This window comes from Pteropus alecto, unplaced genomic scaffold (genome assembly GCF_000325575.1).
Source record: "Pteropus alecto unplaced genomic scaffold, ASM32557v1 scaffold50, whole genome shotgun sequence".
In the NCBI taxonomy this organism is placed as follows: Eukaryota; Metazoa; Chordata; class Mammalia; order Chiroptera; family Pteropodidae; genus Pteropus; species Pteropus alecto.
Window position 1 is genome coordinate 9,400,966 of NW_006431918.1, and position 18,554 is coordinate 9,419,519.

At 39.5% G+C, this 18,554-nt stretch overlaps 1 protein-coding gene across 1 annotated transcript in view; it reads left to right on the forward strand.

The window, feature by feature from the left end:
• The first annotated feature begins 545 nt into the window (after positions 1-545).
• The window catches only part of NR3C2 (nuclear receptor subfamily 3 group C member 2), a 308,616-nt gene continuing 290,607 nt past the window's right edge, over positions 546-18,554 (forward strand). The window contains exons 1-2 of the mRNA XM_006906271.3: positions 546-656; positions 5,860-7,612. Coding sequence (XP_006906333.1) covers positions 5,862-7,612 — 1,751 coding nt within the window. The 5' untranslated portion in view covers positions 546-656; positions 5,860-5,861. The remainder of the gene's footprint in view (positions 657-5,859; positions 7,613-18,554) is intronic.

Here is an 18,554-nt window from a genome sequence, read left to right on the forward strand (position 1 = left end):
AGGGGGTCGGGGGACAGCGTACGGAAGGTACCTAGTGTCGTAGTTGCTGCCCGGCACCCCAAGCGCCGCGGCTCCTGCGGCTTTAAGGAAGCTGCCGCGTCCAGGCTGTGTCGCAGCAACTTTGTATCAGTCATGTCGCCCTGGTGACTGACAGCCGGCATTGACCAATGAGAAGCTCGCCTGACCCGGGCAGCGTGGAGCCTTGCTTCCCTCTGGGCCAATGGGAAGGGCTCAGAGGGGCAGGATAGCAACCTGAACTTGTATCTGGACATGTGACCCGCTTTTAAAAGGGCCGGCCCTGGAACTGGCCCACTCCCCCTCCGGGCTTTCGCCCGCCTTCTCTCCTTCTCTCCCTCCTTATTTCTCCCGCCCAGGCCCTGCCCCTACCCCTGGCCCTGCCCCGTCCTCTCCGCCTCTCCGCGCCCGGGGTGTCATTGGACTAGGGAGACGCAAGCCAACTTCAGGCTGCTTGGAGGAAGCCCGTGTAGTCACCTGGGTGCAAGAGCGTTGCTGCCTCGGGCTCTCCCACTGCAAGGGGAGCTGCACTCGCTGGCCTGGATGTGGTTGGATTTAGGGGGGCTCCGCAGCAGGAGTGTCGTAGCGTTGGCAAGCGCTGCAACAGGTAGACGCCGAGAGACGGACCCCAGCCGAGGCAGGTGTGTAGGGGTGCGCGGCGGGGCGCTGCTTGCCGGCGAGGGCGTGCGGCCGCCGCGCGGGAGCGTGCACTTTGCAGAGAGAAGTGGCTGCGTAATCCGGAGGCACAGTCAGTATGGTGCTGTGTGCTTGTTGTTTTGTTTTGGTTTTCCACTTTTTCTCCCCTTTGGCCGCCAGAGGACTATTTTGGGAAAGTTTGGCCACTTTGGAGAAATGCCCTCTAACGAGCAGCTTTCGGCCGCCTTTGGCAGTGGGAGGTCTACCACCTCCCTTCTCTTTCTCCAAGGATGAATATCGGGTTGTTTGCCTTGTACAATTTTTAAAGGATGTTTGAATAATATTTCTTTCCTATATCAATTGCGGAAGCACCCGAGTCTCAGCTAGAGGTGTAGCTTATTAAGGGCAGTTGAAGGAGATAGAGATCCTGATAGATCCTGTATGGAAGGGCTCTGGAAATTCATGCGTTTCCCGGTTTCATGATATTCACGAAACGCCTGAGAGAGGGTCTACTTTCTGTGGCATCAGTTGGAATTCTAAAGGCAGGAAAGAAGGGATTAAGCTTCTTTTGGTGGCATCTGTACCCTTCTGCTGAATTTAGGGGCAGAGCTTTTCCTACTGAATTTTAAAAGACCAGATTTAAATCATAGTAGTTTATGGCACTACCGGTTTTAACTATTATAGAAGTTAGGAAAACTGAAAGCACACAAGTTTTTGAAGCTGCTGAATTTCAAGCGCACCAAATTGCCGTTTAACATTTGTGTTGCCATTTCTCTAGGTGCTGTTATTGATGATATTAACATAGTAATGATAACAGCGTTCTCCATCTGTGAAGTTGTGCTGTGAAGTTTTAATTTTATGTTTGATTTCATGGCGTACTATCATGAAAATGCTTGAGGAGAGAAGTTTTAAAAAATCCAAAGGAGCTTTTTCCTTGAAGGGAGAAATAGTTTGGAGATTTTGGAAAGATCAGGTGGCTCAAGTGAATTAGGTGAGTGCATAGAAATCAGGTGTGCTCAGTTCTAACTGGTTCCTCCGCTCTGCTTTCTTAGGTGACCTTGACAGGTTTCTATCATTTCCCTCATCTATAAATGAGGGGAACATAATAATGATTCTGTAATGGGAATGACAGAAAAATAGTTTTACATACAACAAACTTTTACAACTATGCAACCAGTGAAAATTGTGAAATTCTTAAAGTTCTGTCTTTATGATGCTGTATGTTAATGAAATAACTATAGAAAACGAAGCATTTAAAATAGGACTGTGTTTTGGGGGATATTAAAAGTGAAAGTGTTTTCAGATAAAATACAAATTTGTAAGAATGTTTGTTAATATTCCTGAAAACTTACTTCCTTATGGAAAAGGGCAATTTAACACAGGTTGTAAAACATAAAATTTTAGTCAGATTTTTCCTCCACAATAGTAGTACTTAAGAGCCTATATAGGGATTAAAGTAGAACTTCTAGCAGTGCTTTCTTTACTTTTCTGACATGAAATTTTCTTCATGTTTTGTGGGGAGCCTATTTGCGTGAAAATTAAAGGGCCCTAAGGGTTTTTGTCATTTTTGCAAGAAGATTTCAGTTATAATCCCCAATATAAGGGAGACAAGTTTGGTTTCATAAAAGCTAGATTTGTATACTGGTATCTCGTATGTTAGTAACAAAAAATAACAAAAACTTTACTCTCTGGTTAGTAAGTTCTATGAGAATCATATTCATCAACTAATATTTTTAGTATTCACTAGTAAGTTCAAGTTGACTAAAATTCTGCTTAAGCCATGGTCATTATGCCAGTTCCAAAAGGACAACCTGGGTTTCCTGGAGAACATAGGAAATAAATTCCTAACCTGATCCATTTGTTCACAGAGAAGATGAATTAAAATAATGGGGAGAATGCAGTAAAAAATGCTTCGATAAACCTATTTAAAAATATTATCTTTGAAAAGGTTTGCAGTGGAAGCCATGCAGATGCTAGATGTCCTCCATTCTTTTGTGTTTGACTGTTGCCAACCTTTATTATATTTTCTATGTTGAGAAGTGCATTAGGTTGGTAGATGAGGCGAATACCTTAAAGCTAATTTAGATTTCAGCAAAGCCTTTTGCAAATTCTTTAGTGATAGCCTTGTGGATAACGCGGTGAAATGCAGGCTATTTTATGTTAGTGTTGAGGGAGTTAAAGGTCAGCTAAACAGGACTTGGAAAGTTGCGATCAGCTGCATGATGTTAGCTGATAGAACGTGCTGCTTATAGAGTGCTTTAAGGTTGTTTTCCCCAGCCACCTCCCATATAGATTCTCTTCAGATCTACATATGGCCTCATAAATCTGAGATATGGCTCCTGTTTTAGGGCAGAGTGATGAAAAGCATCCCTCAGAATATTAGTGGATGTTCTGTGAAAAAAGGGGCAGTGGCTAAATTATGCAGGGAATGCTGGATTTAAAGCAGGTTTCTGCACTGTAGAACTGCCCAGGAGTTGAACACGCAGATTTACACTGTGAAATTTTAAAAAAGCAGTAAGTGGTCATCTTTTCCAAAAGATGATTTGGAGGATAGAGTTTTGGAGAGGGGTTTGTATGGGGATCCCTCTTCAGAGTTAGGGTAGATAGGCCTGTTGCCTAGGACCATGGGGTAGAGAATGAGGATGTAGGTGTGGATGTGGAGAACAGAGAGCCTATGGAGGCTTTTGGTACAGGTGACCCTAGGCAAGGGTGACTTCCAAGCATTTGGGTAGAGGGTGGTGCAGTTTACAAAGACAGGAAATGTAGATTTAGGGACAGGGTTTGGGGGAAGAGAGTAATACGCAGAAGGTGTTCAGCCTTGAACACGAATGGACATACTTATTATGATGTTTAATGAATTTGGAGCTGAAATATCTGTACTTCAGCTATATATCTATTGATATGGGGAGGAGAGATTATTTTTAGGTAGAAGTTGAAGAAGTACATAATGTTTACTGGTGTTTGTCAGCCTGTGGCTATGACTAAATGGTTTTTCAGTAAAATAGGAAATAACCATATAAGCCATATGTTTTTTTTTTTTTCCACTTGGCTTTTTGCCACACTAAATTTTTTGGTTAGAATTACCAGATAACCACCTCAACCTTTGTAATTTGATTTATTTTTCAGTGTTTTGTGACTGATTTGTGACTAAAAATTTCTAGAATGATGTTCTTTAAGTAAAAGTAGACTACATAATTGGTAGATTTTAATGTTCAAACATTGTTGAGTATTGATTACAATAGTTCAAAATTTTTTATTTGCACTATGCTATCTGCTTGGGCTGCAGTAATGAAATTTATAAAGTTTCTGCTTTCTGAAAACTTAAAATCTAGTGTTCTGTGTAGAACACAGAAAAGTAAGAGGTAATTACAATACGCAGACAATTTAAACATTAAATTTTATTATAGAGCCTTGTGATATCTATTGTCAATTTATTTGGTAGAGTCATAATTATTTTTCCTTATTAATATACATTCTGTAGAAAAAGGACTTCCTAGTCTCATTTTATAATGAGAGAAAGCTTTGGAGGATGGAGCTAGCGAGTGGCAAAGGGGAGAAAGGGATGAGAAGCCTAAAGTAATATTTGTGCACAGAAGTGCAGAAACTGCATCTTTTAGATCAGGACCTTTATTTGGGTCATAGATTGTTTACACAACTGAAAGGATTTGAAAAATGCATGCATAATGATTTTAGGAGTTTTACATATAAAAATGTACAAATAAAATTTTTACTGAGAATGGCTTAATTTTTAGAGCAGTGGTTCTCAATGGGACTGGGGGTTTCGGGGGTCGTTTTTCATCCTAGGGACATTTGTCAATGTCCAGAGACATTTTTGGTTGTCATAATTGGGGGGAGGGGTTGCTACTGGCCCTTAGTGGGTAGGGGTCAGGAGTAAACTAAATATCTTATAATGCATAGGACAGCTCTCCGCAACAGAGAATTGTCAGGCCCCAAATGTCTGTAGTACCAATGTTGAGATAACCTTGGTGTAGAGGGAGGCATGGGATCAAATTCCAGCCTTGCTGCTTAGCTGTGTGTCGTGTGCCTCTGTTTCCCCACTTTTATCATTTGGATAATACTTTTACCAACCTTAGAGGGCTGTTTATAAGGGTAAATAAGGTAATATTGTGTGAAAGGCTTATAATATTACGTGGAATTATCTAATGCATAAAAATTATATAAATATAGCCTATGATAATTATTCCGTTGATGAAATGAATTTATATAGAGAGCTAGTGGATATGATGGTATATCACGTGGGCTCCCTGAGGATGGGGACTATGCCTGTTTTGTTTATCACTATAGATTCAATGACTGGTTGTAAGCCCAGGATGTAGCAGGCACTTGGTAAATATTTGTTGAATGAATGAGCATGTAAGTTGTCAGAACCCATCTCGAACTTCCTCCATTTACTGTTGAGAATGAAACTGTCTGTTGGGAGTATTTTTTTAGCGGAGGTACCACTAGGTCTGGTTCTCACCAGTACTGAAAGACAGTGAAGAAAGTTCTGATATTCCCAAGTTTTCATATAGCCTCTCTGCGCTATGGACCATCTTAGTTAATAAGGACATATGAATTTTTACTTTTCAGAATTGAGATTAAATTATTTTCATCACTAATCCATTTTAAGAAAATCTTATCATTTTAAAAATAGTTCTTAAATTGTTTTTTCCTGTGGTAGTTCACCCAATAACTTTATTTTTGGGAAATGGTAACATAAATTGGATTTCCTTATTTTTAATAAGCCCATGTATTAGATATGAAAAGTAGTTTCCATATGCTCAAAATATTCAAAAGACTTTGGAGTTAGAAAATTTAGTTTTAAACCTAAATGTCATTTGTCACTTATTATGTCTTTGACCTTGGGCAAGTCACCCACCTCACTGAGTCTTCAGTTTCCTCCCTGTCTGCCTCATCAGTTCCTAGGATTAACATTTGTGCATGTGCTTTGCGAACTCTAAATATTGAATTATAGCAAATGTGTTATTTTAGGTGCAAAATAGTTTTATATGATTGCTTCTTCTAGTCTGGCTTATGGACAAGTTATATCAGCACCTAAAAAGGTAACAATTTTTATGTAGTATTAAAGCATTGCTTAAAATAAGTAGAATATTTATAGCTTAGCAATTGCAATATTAGAATGTTATTTAGAATAATATTGCTATCAATGAGTCTAATTCAATTTTTTAATATAAATTTATTCGTTAGCTATGGAGACCAAAGGCTACCACAGTCTCCCTGAAGGTCTAGATATGGAAAGACGGTGGGGTCAAGTTTCTCAGGCTGTGGAGCGTCCTTCCCTGGGACCTACAGAGAGGACTGATGAGAATAACTACATGGAGATTGTCAACGTAAGCTGTGTTTCCGGTGCTATTCCAAACAACAGTACTCAAGGAAGCAGCAAAGAAAAACATGAACTACTCCCTTGCCTTCAGCAAGACAATAATCGGTCTGGGATTTTAACATCTGATATTAAAACCGAGCTGGAGTCTAAGGAACTTTCAGCAACTGTAGCTGAGTCCATGGGCTTATACATGGATTCCATAAGGGATGCCGACTACACCTATGATCAGCAGAACCAACAAGGAAGCACGAGTCCAGCAAAAATTTATCAAAATGTTGAACAGCTGGTAAAATTTTACAAAGAAAATGGCCATTGTCCTTCCACTCTAGGCATGAGCAGGCCCTTGCGACCATTTATGTCTGACTCGGGGAGCCCTGTGAATGGTGGCGGCATGCGTGCCATTGTTAAAAGCCCTGTCACCTGTCATGAGAAGAGCCCGTCTGTGTGCAGCCCCCTGAACATGACGTCTTCAGTTTGCAGCCCTGCAGGAATCAGCTCTGTGTCCTCCACCTCCGCCAGCTTTGGCAGTTTCACAGTGCACAGCCCTATCACCCAGGGGACTCCCTTGACATGCTCCCCGAATATCGAGAGTCGAGGTTCCAGGTCGCACAGTCCAGCGCACGTCAGCAACGTGGGCTCTCCTCTTTCAAGTCCATTAAGTAGCATGAAATCCCCAATTTCCAGCCCTCCAAGTCACTGCAGTGTAAAGTCTCCAGTTTCCAGTCCCAATGCCACCCTGCGATCCTCCATGTCTAGCCCTGCAAATATCAACAACTCAAGGTGCTCTGTTTCCAGCCCTTCCAACACAAATAACAGATCCACGCTGTCCAGCCCAACTGCTAGCACTGTGGGATCTATCTGTAGCCCTGTAAACAATGCCTTCGGCTACGCTGCTTCAGGCATGCCTTCGGGATCCAGTGCAGCCCAGGAGGTGGTTCCTAGTCCAGACACCCACGAGAAAGGTGCTCAAGAGGTCCCCTTTCCTAAGACTGAGGAAGTAGAGAATGCCATCTCCAATGGTGTGACTGGCCAGCTTAACATCGTCCAGTACATAAAACCAGAGCCAGATGGAGCTTTTAGCAGCTCGTGTCTAAGAGGAAATAGCAAAATAAATTCTGATTCCCCATTCTCAGTACCAATAAAACAAGAATCAACCAAGCATTCATGTTCAGGCACCTCTTTTAAAGGGAATCCCACAGTAAATCCATTTCCATTCATGGATGGCTCATATTTTTCCTTTATGGATGATAAAGACTATTATTCTCTATCAGGAATTTTAGGGCCACCTGTGCCCGGCTTTGATGGTAACTGTGAAGGCAGCAGCTTCCCAATGGGGATTAAACAAGAACCAGATGACGGGAGCTATTATCCAGAGGCCAGCATCCCTTCCTCTGCCATTGTTGGTGTGAATTCAGGTGGACAGTCCTTTCACTATAGGATTGGTGCTCAAGGTACAATCTCTTTATCACGATCGTCTAGAGACCAGTCTTTCCAACACCTGAGTTCCTTTCCTCCTGTCAATACATTAGTGGAGTCATGGAAATCACATGGTGACCTGTCATCTAGAAGAAGTGATGGCTATCCAGTCCTAGAATACATTCCAGAAAATGTATCAAGGTAAGTTGGCTTTTCCTCCTTTTTGGAAAATTACGACTTTATAAAATGTTGAAGGTTAGCATTATCTTTACTTGTGACAGATTTAAACACATTTCAGTTGACTGTTCTATATATATTTTCAGGATGGTCATTTAGTGCTTCCCCGCTGCTCTTCGGTATAGTGTTACCACTTTTTTTGAAATATAGAAACAAAAAGTTTTTAAAATCTCTTAGAAAATATTTACGTTGATTTTGAAGGAGCCTATGTAGGTGTTTCCACTCCCACCTCATACACATCACCCCCACATTGCCTGTTGTAGGTATTTGGGAAAAGTTTTCTGCTGCCTGTTACTGTGTTTACTTTAGCAGACTAGTGCTAGATATTTTTTCTCTAGCTGTATTGTGGTTCACTAAAATTATTTTAAGCTAGTTTCCTCGTGGTCTTAGTCTTTTTCCTTAGCTTTCTTTGTTCTCTTCATTGGCTGTGAAAAATGAAATTGAGCCCCAAATCTGTTACCCACAAGCTTCCCACCCTCTTTTTTCTTTTCTAGTTGGGTTAATTGTATGTAAGTTGTGGTTTTCAATAGAAATAAATCATTTCCTTAACTGTAGAGGGCTTTTAAAGACTCAGCACATCTAAAATTACTAAGCGGACAGTCTTGCTTTCTTACTAATTGGAAGTGAAATATGTCGCTGCAGTTTTGAATTGGTATATTTATAACTTTTAAGATCTGCAGAAGACACACATGACTTACTGTAAAATATCTCTTGGCTTTCCTTGTTGCAGATAGCATACTGTATATAGAAAAACAAGGAAGAGGTTTTAGGTATGACTAAAGGGTGGTTCTCGGTTATACAATGAATATTTGCATTGGACTTTGCTTCAGTACTATTTTTATTACATGGTTGTAATAAATGATTCTTTTATTGAACTTATAAAGAATAGATTTCCTAGATATAGTTCATTCCTTTGGCATCTAGGAAAATATGGATATTTTCCTTAAAATTTTATTTTGAGGGAAATCTGTGCATCCCATGAACAGGGTATAGAGTTTACGTGTATTCCTATGTCTTTCTCCTTCTATTATGTCTTTTTTTTCTTCCCCCAAACCAAGAGCAGAGACTTCGTGCGTTCTTTTACTTGTCATTTACTCAGACCTGGATCCTCTTACTTTTATGGAAGCAAACATTCCATAAAAGGTATGGTCTTACAGTTCTCAATGGCACAAGCTATTCCATTATATTTTAACACTGCTTCTCTCACTTAAAACACTAACATAAGTCAAGAGATACCATAACTTTCACCAGAACCAAACTCAGGACATTTTCTCCTGCTAGTGCCTTGTTGAACTTTTAGAGAAGGAAATTTTGCACATGATGTCGCCGTTTTGTTAAGGGATGTTTTATGAGTGAGTTAGCATGAGGGAGTGTAGGTTGGTAGTTAAGAGCATGACTACCCTGGTTGTGTCTCAGCTGTGCCACTGAATTGCTTCCAGTGTCTATGCATATCCCTTTACCTCTTTGTGCTTTAGTTTTCTTTGTAGAAAGGGGGTTAAATAATACCCATCTCAAAGGCAGTTAAGACACTGGAGTTAATTTATGAGCCCTTTGAATATCACCTGGTATGTAGTATATATTATATGTATTTTAGCCATTGCTGCTAATTAACTGTTAGTATTTCACAATCTTTAGTTTCTACTTCTTTAGTTTTCTTTCTCTACATTATATGAAAGTCAACAAAATAATTTTAAAGAAGTATTATGTACATATTTAAATAGTTAAATATTTGTTGATAATTCTTCTGATTAAATTCTCTGATTAACAAAAAAATTATGGTTAGGCACCATACATTTGCTACTACATTTCACTTTATGCTTTTAGTTTTGAAGGCTGTTGCTCTAGGTAATGATATTTCTAGTAGAAAGACCAGAGGTATAGTAGCTAAAATAATTAATTCTCTCTGATATTTGTTCTATATCCTGTTTGTACTATTTTAATTGTTGTTTTTACACTCAACTCATGAAGTCCCTCCTGATGGTCTAGCCTTAAACATTAATATGAACCAGTGACCTTGAGTTCACCCTGCATTTGTGGGCACTGATGTCTCTTCTTGAGTGTTACAAAACTCTCTATATGTGTTAATATAGTCGGAGGGGATTCATTTTGTTTACATATGTGGTGGTATTTTGAATAATTAATGTGATTTCCAAAAACGTCAATATTAAAGCTATAATGGTATTTGAAGTCTCTTATAGATTACTAATTCTTTATAGCTTTTCCTTGTGAATGTTACCCAAATCTATTTGTTTTTATCATTCTCTGCATAAAGGCTCAAAGATCAGAGGATATTTAGAGCTTTTTCTAGATTTCAGTCTACATATTATAATGTTTAATTTAACCTTACCCAGTCTCCCTCATTGGCCTCTTATTTTGTGTCTTTTGGACCAAAAGCCGACCTTTTTGCCTGATTTGTAGTTTATAGTGATGATGCCCCATTCCGGGGAATGTTGAATGAATTAAAGTTTGTAAAGGATCAAGGCAGTGCGTAACTGCTTGTAGATTTCGTTATAGCCTTCATCTCTTGGTTCAACTCTCCATTAAACTGTTTTCTAGTCGATCTCAAAGTATAGTTTGGGGTTCCTGAGACCTTTTCGAGGAGGTTCATGAAGTCAGAAATCATGCACTGGTAAAAGATTCATTCAAAATAAAAGATAGACCAATGAATTTTAATGTAATAGTGTATGAAAAGTTCACTGATAAAGGTTAGCTGTAACGTGGAATCTGAAACCATTAAGAAACTACTCATTCTCAATTTTCAGTGTAGTATCAAAGAATCATATTTGCTATTATCCGAAAAGACCATTAAAATGCTCTCCCTTTTTCCAATAGCGTATCTGTGTGAGGCCAGATCTTCATATACTTGAGCCAGAACATATCACCACACACTGAATGCAGAATTAGATATAAGAATCCAGCTGTCTTCTATTAAGCAGACAATAGACTTGCAAAAATGTAAACCAATGCCACTCCTCTCACTAAAGTTTTTGTTCTGAGAAGTATAGCTACTTTTTCATAAAACATGTTTATGTTAACACATAATGACTGATTCTACACAATTTAAAATAAATATTAGTTTTAATTTCTAATATAGGAAATATCAGATATAACTCACATAAACCAAAGTGCTTTGGTTTCCTCAATACATTTTAAGAGTGGAAAAGCATCCTGAGACCCCAAAGTTGAGAATTGCTGGTCTGTGGTTTGCTATACACCCTTTGGAGGTTAATGAAGAAAGAGGATATCACTTTATTTGCGTTAGCCTTACTGAATGTTATGCTGCGGAGGGAGTGCCTTATCCAAATAAGAAAAATGATTCTCACCTCGATTAACTTTTCAAGCTGATAAAAATGAGTAATGCCTGGGAAATGTGTGGTGTTGCCTTTTCAGTCTGTGGTCAGTCTTTGAGAGTGGTGACAAAAGTCATCCATCTGTTAATAATTTCCAGTGAATGGACTGTCTGAGCACCACACTGTAAAGTGAATTATGACAGAAACTGAATGTAAAGCTCTTAGGATGGACAGTGGACCTAGTTGTATCATAAACATTGGCATTCCACTGTCAGTTTGGACACAAAACTGAAACCTTGAGTGAGTCACAACTCCTCTCTGCCTCAGTTTCTTCATTTTATAGAGAACAAGTTGAACTAGATGCTCTCTAAGGTCTGCCAGTCAAACTATTGAGTGGCCGTGTAGTTTATTTGGAGTCATGTATGTTAACAGTCAAAATGGAATTAACTCTTAACATATTTGCTAATGTTTCAAATATATTTTATCACAAATCTAGCTCTGTAGTTTCCAGAGTAGTCTGGAGAGAAAAATCGTTTACCATTTAAAAGTAAAAGTGCATAGGAGTGACCTGTCATTTTACTTTGAAAAGCAGAATTTTTTTAAATCAGATCTTTCCTCTTACAAAATTTGACACTTACTATGAATTTCTTGTTCTTTTAATTTACACCATTCCTTTTGCAAACAGCTTTTTTGTTGTTGACGTAATATCGGATGTTTATAGTGATAGACTTAGTCACTTCGATAGGCTCATAAGACAGTGCTAACATAGAGTTAGACTTGAATATAAAGTTCACTATTTCAAAGGGCATATTCTGGTAGGTTTCAAGCCAAGCAATCAGGTATTTATCTTAATGTATGCTGCACTTTTTTCTATGATAGAATGAAACATTTTAGTAAATAACCTATAGTTTGTTTTATTTTCAATTGTTCCTAGAGCCTTTTTAATCTTACTTTCTGTAATAAACCAAAACCTTCAGAATTCAAGCAGTTTGTTACAAAGTTTGCTCTGTTTCTTAGTAGATTTTCTGAATATACAAAGGAAATGCAAAGGAAATGTAATGCAAAGGAAAAAAAATAATGAGTTTGGGGGTGAGGGAGAGATTGATTGATTATTGGTGTTTACTGTAATAATTAAATCTATTACAAGATTACTTAGGCCATTTGGAAATGAAAACATGGAACTTTTTTTTTGCTTTTTATTTGTCTCATACTATTTCAATTTTAAAGATGCCAGAGTACCTAGAATGTCTCCAGGTTAGTGTACTAAATAGTATTTTTAGAAATGATTTTCAAATGAGACTTGCTTCTCCTGATGATTCATTCACTTTCATTCATTTACGGTATTTCTGGTACGAGTGGTGATAATTTTATTTAAAAGAAGCACAAACCTTAGGGATTTTTAATCTACAAATCACTATGTAGAGTGCTTTTATAAATTTTGCTTTTAACATCGCAAGTATATTAGGTTCATATGTTAGTATGCCCACCTTTTATCATCTAAAGTATATTTTGAGTTATTTACTTCAGACCTAAAAAAGTTGAGATAAAAGTCATGGTTTCAGATAAATGCAAATTATTCAACTTAAGGCAGTTTCCGTACCAATGACATGCTGAAACGAGGACCTGGAGATTTATCATTTATAGATTTGATGTCTTTGCAATATTGAAATTCAGAGTTTGACCCTTTCTATCCTTGTAGTTTTTGGAGTAATAGCAGATGTTATATTGATCACTGTAATTTATGAGTAACACCTCACTTCCCTTAATGTTTTGATGTCATTAATTTTTTTCTCTGAAATAACTTTTATTCCAAGATTTCAGCTACCGATTTAGTTTCTTACTACTAATCTACTGATAAAATGTCAACTCTGCTGCTAAATAATTTGTTTTTTTTCTTTCATTTACTAAATTAAAATTAGAAGAAAAATATTGGCTTCTTTATTACATTTAAATATGGCCATTAAATTGTATATTTTTGTGAAGTGCTTTCTAAAATTTATTAATGAAAATCCAGGAAATATGAGTGTTAAATGGATAGTGTCTTTATCTTAAATTTAGAACTTCTAGCTTTAAACTTGTGAAATATAGGCTTTGTTCTCAATTTTAAGAATTTTGTTTTGTCCTTTACATAGTATGATAGTGATGAAGCTAAAATGTAATTACATATAAGCATATATTAGTTAACCGATATTCTGGAAATCCCTGAATTTATGACAATGGTATGGCCAAGGCCAAAATTTCTGTGTAGTGAAGAAGTAAAATTGCTTGTATTTTATGCAAGAAATAGAAAACTCTAGTCTTAGGAAAGAAAGAGGACAAACAAAAATTAATTCGAATACTTAAAAGTTACACCCTAGGGAGAGAGCGTGAGATAATAACTGGATCTGAATTCATAACGTGGCTATGACTCAATTTTATTAATGATGACTGCTTCATTGGTGTGTAACTTTACCTTATATATTAGGAGCTGTTGAGACATTAACATTGCAGAATGAAATAAGGCTTATAGTGGACAAAATCAGCTTTGAGTATTCTGAGAGGAAAATATTAGGGAAGTCTTGGAAAATGGGGAGATGGTGAGGTGGGTGGTGGCGGTCAGAGTTGGTATCTATCCTTAGTCTTGAAAAATTTGCAGAGAGTGGGGGTAGGCAGGCACCTCCTGGTGCCGGGAGTTACGTGAGCAAAATCCTGGAGATGGGGGACGACACTGAGTGTGGTGGAACTTGTGTGGCTGGCTGTGTTGAGGAAGTTGAGGGGAAGAAAACTTGGAACAGGATCGTTGGAAGAAGAAGGGAATAGAACTTGAAAATCACACTAAGAAATTTGCACTTAATTTGGTAGGTAATGAGGAGCTATTGAAATGCTGGAGTAGAGAAGCAGTGAAAGCTGAAGTGCACTTCGGAAAAACCTTAATTAGGCAGTGGGTGTACGGTGGATTGGAGCGGAAAGAGGTTATGGCAGCAGAGCAGGAGGATGGGCACTTGCTTCTCCAGAGCAAGGACATTGGAGGTAATAGGAAAAAAAAAAAAAAGACATGTAAAATGTTACAGAAGAAGCCTTTGTAGGAGTATTTTTTTTTTTTTTTGGTATAAAACCTTTATTTTTAAATAATCACATGCAAAAAATTGAAAATTCATTACGAAGATCTATAAACAAGGACATTATCCCACATAACTACAATACAATCACTAAATCAAGAAATTAACATTAAGTTACTTACATCTACTCTGGAGACATCACTCTGCTTTTGCCAGTTGTCCCAGTAATGTCTTCTATAGAAGAAGGATCTAGTTTAGAATTGTCTTGTGCTTAGGTGGCATGTCTCTTTAGTCTCCTTCAGTCTGGGACCACCTCTCACTCTTTTCTAGATTTTCTGACTTTATACAACACTTTTGAAAATTAAAGGCCAGTTATTTAGCAGAAAGTCCCTTGATTTACATGTGTCGTATGTTTCCTCGTGATTAGATTCAGGTGATGTGCCTTTGGCAGGAAAATCACAGATGTGCTGCTGCATTCTTCTCGTTGCTTCCTACTAGGAGACACGTGATTTTCCTTTGTGCCATTACCTGTTCACTTGGATCATTTAATTCAGCTGCTGTCTGCCAGGCTTCTCCACAGTGAAGTTACGCTTTTCCCTTTGCAATTAGAAGATATTTTAGAGATTTACATATTCAGAGAGACACTGAAACTATAAACATCCCATTGTTCATCAAACTTTGTTGATTTATTTAATTACTTATGTCTGCATGGCATCATTGTTTCTTATTTCATGCAGTAGGTTATAGCCAGTTACCGTCCTCATTTTTGATGTTCAGATTATTCCGATTTAGCCAGTGGGGCTGCATTCAAGCTGGTTTCTGTGTCTTTTTTGCCATGTTCTCTTCCTTCCCTGAGTACTTTCCTGTGTAAGCCCATCTCGCACATCTCCTCCAGTCCTGGAATCAGCCATTTCTCCAGAGAGCACCCCCATCCACTTTCTGTGATGGGGCTCTAACTCCACGTTCTGTGTTACAGGGCCACATTCTCTCAATGTAGGCCTTCCTTACTCCTTTAGGTGCTGACTGTCCCAGCCGGGCTGTCCTCTTCCTTCCCTGGTTTATAACTTACAATAGATGACACAAAAACGTGGTGCCCATGGCTCTGCTCTCAATCTGTGCGCCAGGCATCAGAGCACCCTTGGGCTTCATGCCTCACTAGGGCCGCTCCAGCTGGATACCCCCTATTGTGGATGTCTGCTTTGCTGTGTCTTGCCTAATGGCTTTAGGATTAAATTGTTGGGGAAGGGGAGGAATTGATATTTGAGTTTAAGTGGAGAGTAAGAAGATCATTTTTCTTATTTCATGCAGTGGGTTATAGCCAGTTACCGTCCTCATTTTTGATGTTCAGATTATTCCGATTTAGCCAGTGGGGCTGCATTCAAGCTGGTTTCTGTGTCTTTTTTTGCCATGTTCTCTTCCTTCCCTGAGTACTTTCCTGTGTAAGCCCATCTCGCACATCTCCTCCAGTCCTGGAATCAGCCATTTCTCCAGAGAGCACCCCCTTCCACTTTCTGTGATGGGGCTCTAACTCCACGTTCTGTGTTACAGGGCCACATTCTCTCAATGTAGGCCTTCCTTACTCCTTTAGGTGCTGACTGTCCCAGCCGGGCTGTCCTCTTCCTTCCCTGGTTTATAACTTACAATAGATGACACAAAAACGTGGTGCCCATGGCTCTGCTCTCAATCTGTGCGCCAGGCATCAGAGCACCCTTGGGCTTCATGCCTCACTAGGGCCGCTCCAGCTGGATACCCCCTATTGTGGATGTCTGCTTTGCTGTGTCTTGCCTAATGGCTTTAGGATTAAATTGTTGGGGAAGGGGAGGAATTGATATTTGAGTTTAAGTGGAGAGTAAGAAGTGTGGGAAATCAGTGAAAACTCAGCTGTTATGAGCTTGAATGTCATAGATAATAGTGAGCAATGAAGAGCCATGGAGAGGTCAATAAGAGGAGGCTTGGAGAAGAGGTGGCGATTTGCCTTGGTTACATGAGCTGCCTCTGATTGCAGGGGTCTCCAGATAGCTGAACCTGTTGGTCTAGAGGCGTGGGAAGCCTCTTCATAGAAGTGACAATCGAGGGGGTCAATGGGGGTGCCATTGTCCAGGGAGAGAACGTGTATGGTGACTCAAGAATAGTTTTTAGTGTATGTGCATTTTGCTAGGAATTTGGAGGAACAGAACCCCGTTTAGGGGATGGGCAACACATCCCAACAGAGGAGATGGAGTTGTTTAGAGAATGAAGAAGGTGCCGAGTCACAGATGCCGTGGGGAGGGATCATTTCCAGATTAAAAGGGCTCTGGGCTCTAAGGCGCTCTATAAATCCAACTCTCTCTATGGGCACAGATTCTGAAACGGGGGCCCAGAAAGAGATGGCATTGCCTTTGCTAGCATCCTGCGAAGCAGTTACTAACAGCACCAGCAGTGGAGGAGTCCTGCCCTTTGTTACATTATCCTCCCCATCCAGTAGGAGGTGGTGGTTCAAAACCTGGTGATGAGGCTGGGAAGACCAGAAATTGGACTGACTCGTTGGTGACAGATGAGGGCTGGTGATTTTCAAGAAGAAAATTTGTCAAGTGGGGGGAATGGGATCAGAGTGTGCGTGGCTAAGGAGTAAGTTAGCAAAGAAGAGGAGAGACTTGGGGGATGCGGACACAGAACTTCTCTTAAGAGGCATCTGTCTGGTGGCGAAGAGAAAGGGGTGAGGGAGGAGAAGGCAGCGCAGAGGCGCGGCGGGGTCACTCTCTTGGACATGGACGGGGCAGATATGCTGAGGGAGAGTTTGAAAATATCGGCGTGAGGGAAGGTAGCTGACCGGGGCGGTGTCCAGGAAAGCTGAGAGTAGACCGGGACTGCAGTTAGCCCCAGAGTCAGATGTTTAACTGCGCGATCGAACCGATATGTATGTGAGCAGTTAGTTACTCGCAGCTGGTGTCACCATTATACTGCTATGGAAACTGAGGTCAGACAGTATGTAACGTGATTTGCTGAAGGCCACGAAGCTCAGGTAAATGAAGAAACAAGTTCTTGAGATAAGAAAGTTGAATGTCCTGGAAAAAAAAAAAAAAAAGCAGCCAGATGGATCCTTTAAAAACATAAATCAGGTTATGTGGCTGACACACAGGCCTCTGGCTGCTTCTCAGTGCAAGCAGCATAAAGTAAAATGATCTAGGGTCTGTAAAGCACTTAATTATCAGGCCCCCTGACCATCTTGTTGAGCCTCTGTTTCCTCCTGGTTCATTCCCCACACTGACCTTTCTGTGGCTCAGAAGAACCAAGTCCCCGTTCCTTCTGGGGGCTCTGTACTTACTACTCCCTCTGCCAGGAAGGCTCTGCCACCGGATTGTGTATCCTGTCCCTTCTTGTCACTGAGGGTTAGCTCAGATGCCACTGTCTCAAAGAGGTCTTCCTTAACCATTCCATTTAAAGTAGCGCCACCCCCACCTTCTAACACATCACTCTCTTTTGTTATCTTCGTAACACATACCTATCAGAAATTACCTTCGTTTACTTCACTTCTCCTAATTAGAATGTAACTTGCTGAGAGCAGGGACCTTATCTGTCCATTTTCCATCTCTAAAAGAGTGCCAGGCACACTGTTGGTGTTCAGTAAATTGTGACTGAATAAGTAAACAAATTGGTTAATAGAGGGACTTGAGCGCACATATGTATCTGGGGTGACTAGATCAGTGTGAGTGGTTGCATAAGATCAATGAAACTATTGTTAATTAACAGTTCTACTGAGTAGCAAAAAATTGTTGTGATCTCTATCAGCATATTTTTAGGATTTTCATAAAATATTTAATCAACAGATGCTGTTTTTGCTTTTTCTAATCTCAACATAAAAGAATAATGATGTATTCCAAGCTAAATGGTGACATTCTTAGTTTATATATGAGGTCATTTATCAATTTTAAATTTATAAACAGTAAAATTCACTCTTTTAGGCGTACAGTTCTGAGTTTTGCCAAGTGTGTAGTCATGTAATCACCTATTGAAGGTCCGAAACAGGCCTGTCACCCACCAAAATTCTCTTATGTTGCCTTTTGTAGTCAGTCCCTCTCCTCACTCCCAAGCCCAAGTGACCACTTATATGTTCCCCATCCCCTATAGTTCTGTTTTTTCTAGATTGCCATATAAATGGAATCATACTTTATGCAGCCTTTCGATTCTGGCTTCTTTAACAGGATGCATTTGAGGTTTATCCATATTATTGCACATATCAGTAGTCACTTCCTTTTTACTGCTGCTGTATTTCATTGTATGATATACCACAGTTTGTTCATCTGTTCACCTGTCAGTGGACATTTGGGTTGTTTCCAGTTTGGGCTATGACAAAGCTGCTGTAAATATTCACCTGCAAATCTCTGTATGGCCATATGCTTTGTTTTCACTTCAGTTAATACCTACCAGTGGAATGGCTAGATCATATAGTAGATATAGGTTTAACATTTTAAAAACTATCAAACTGTTTTCCAAAGTGGTTTGACCATTTTACATTTCCAGAAGCAGTATATCACATCCTCGCTAACACTTGAGGGAGTCAGTCTTCTTAATTTCAGGCATTATAGTAGCTGTAATGTA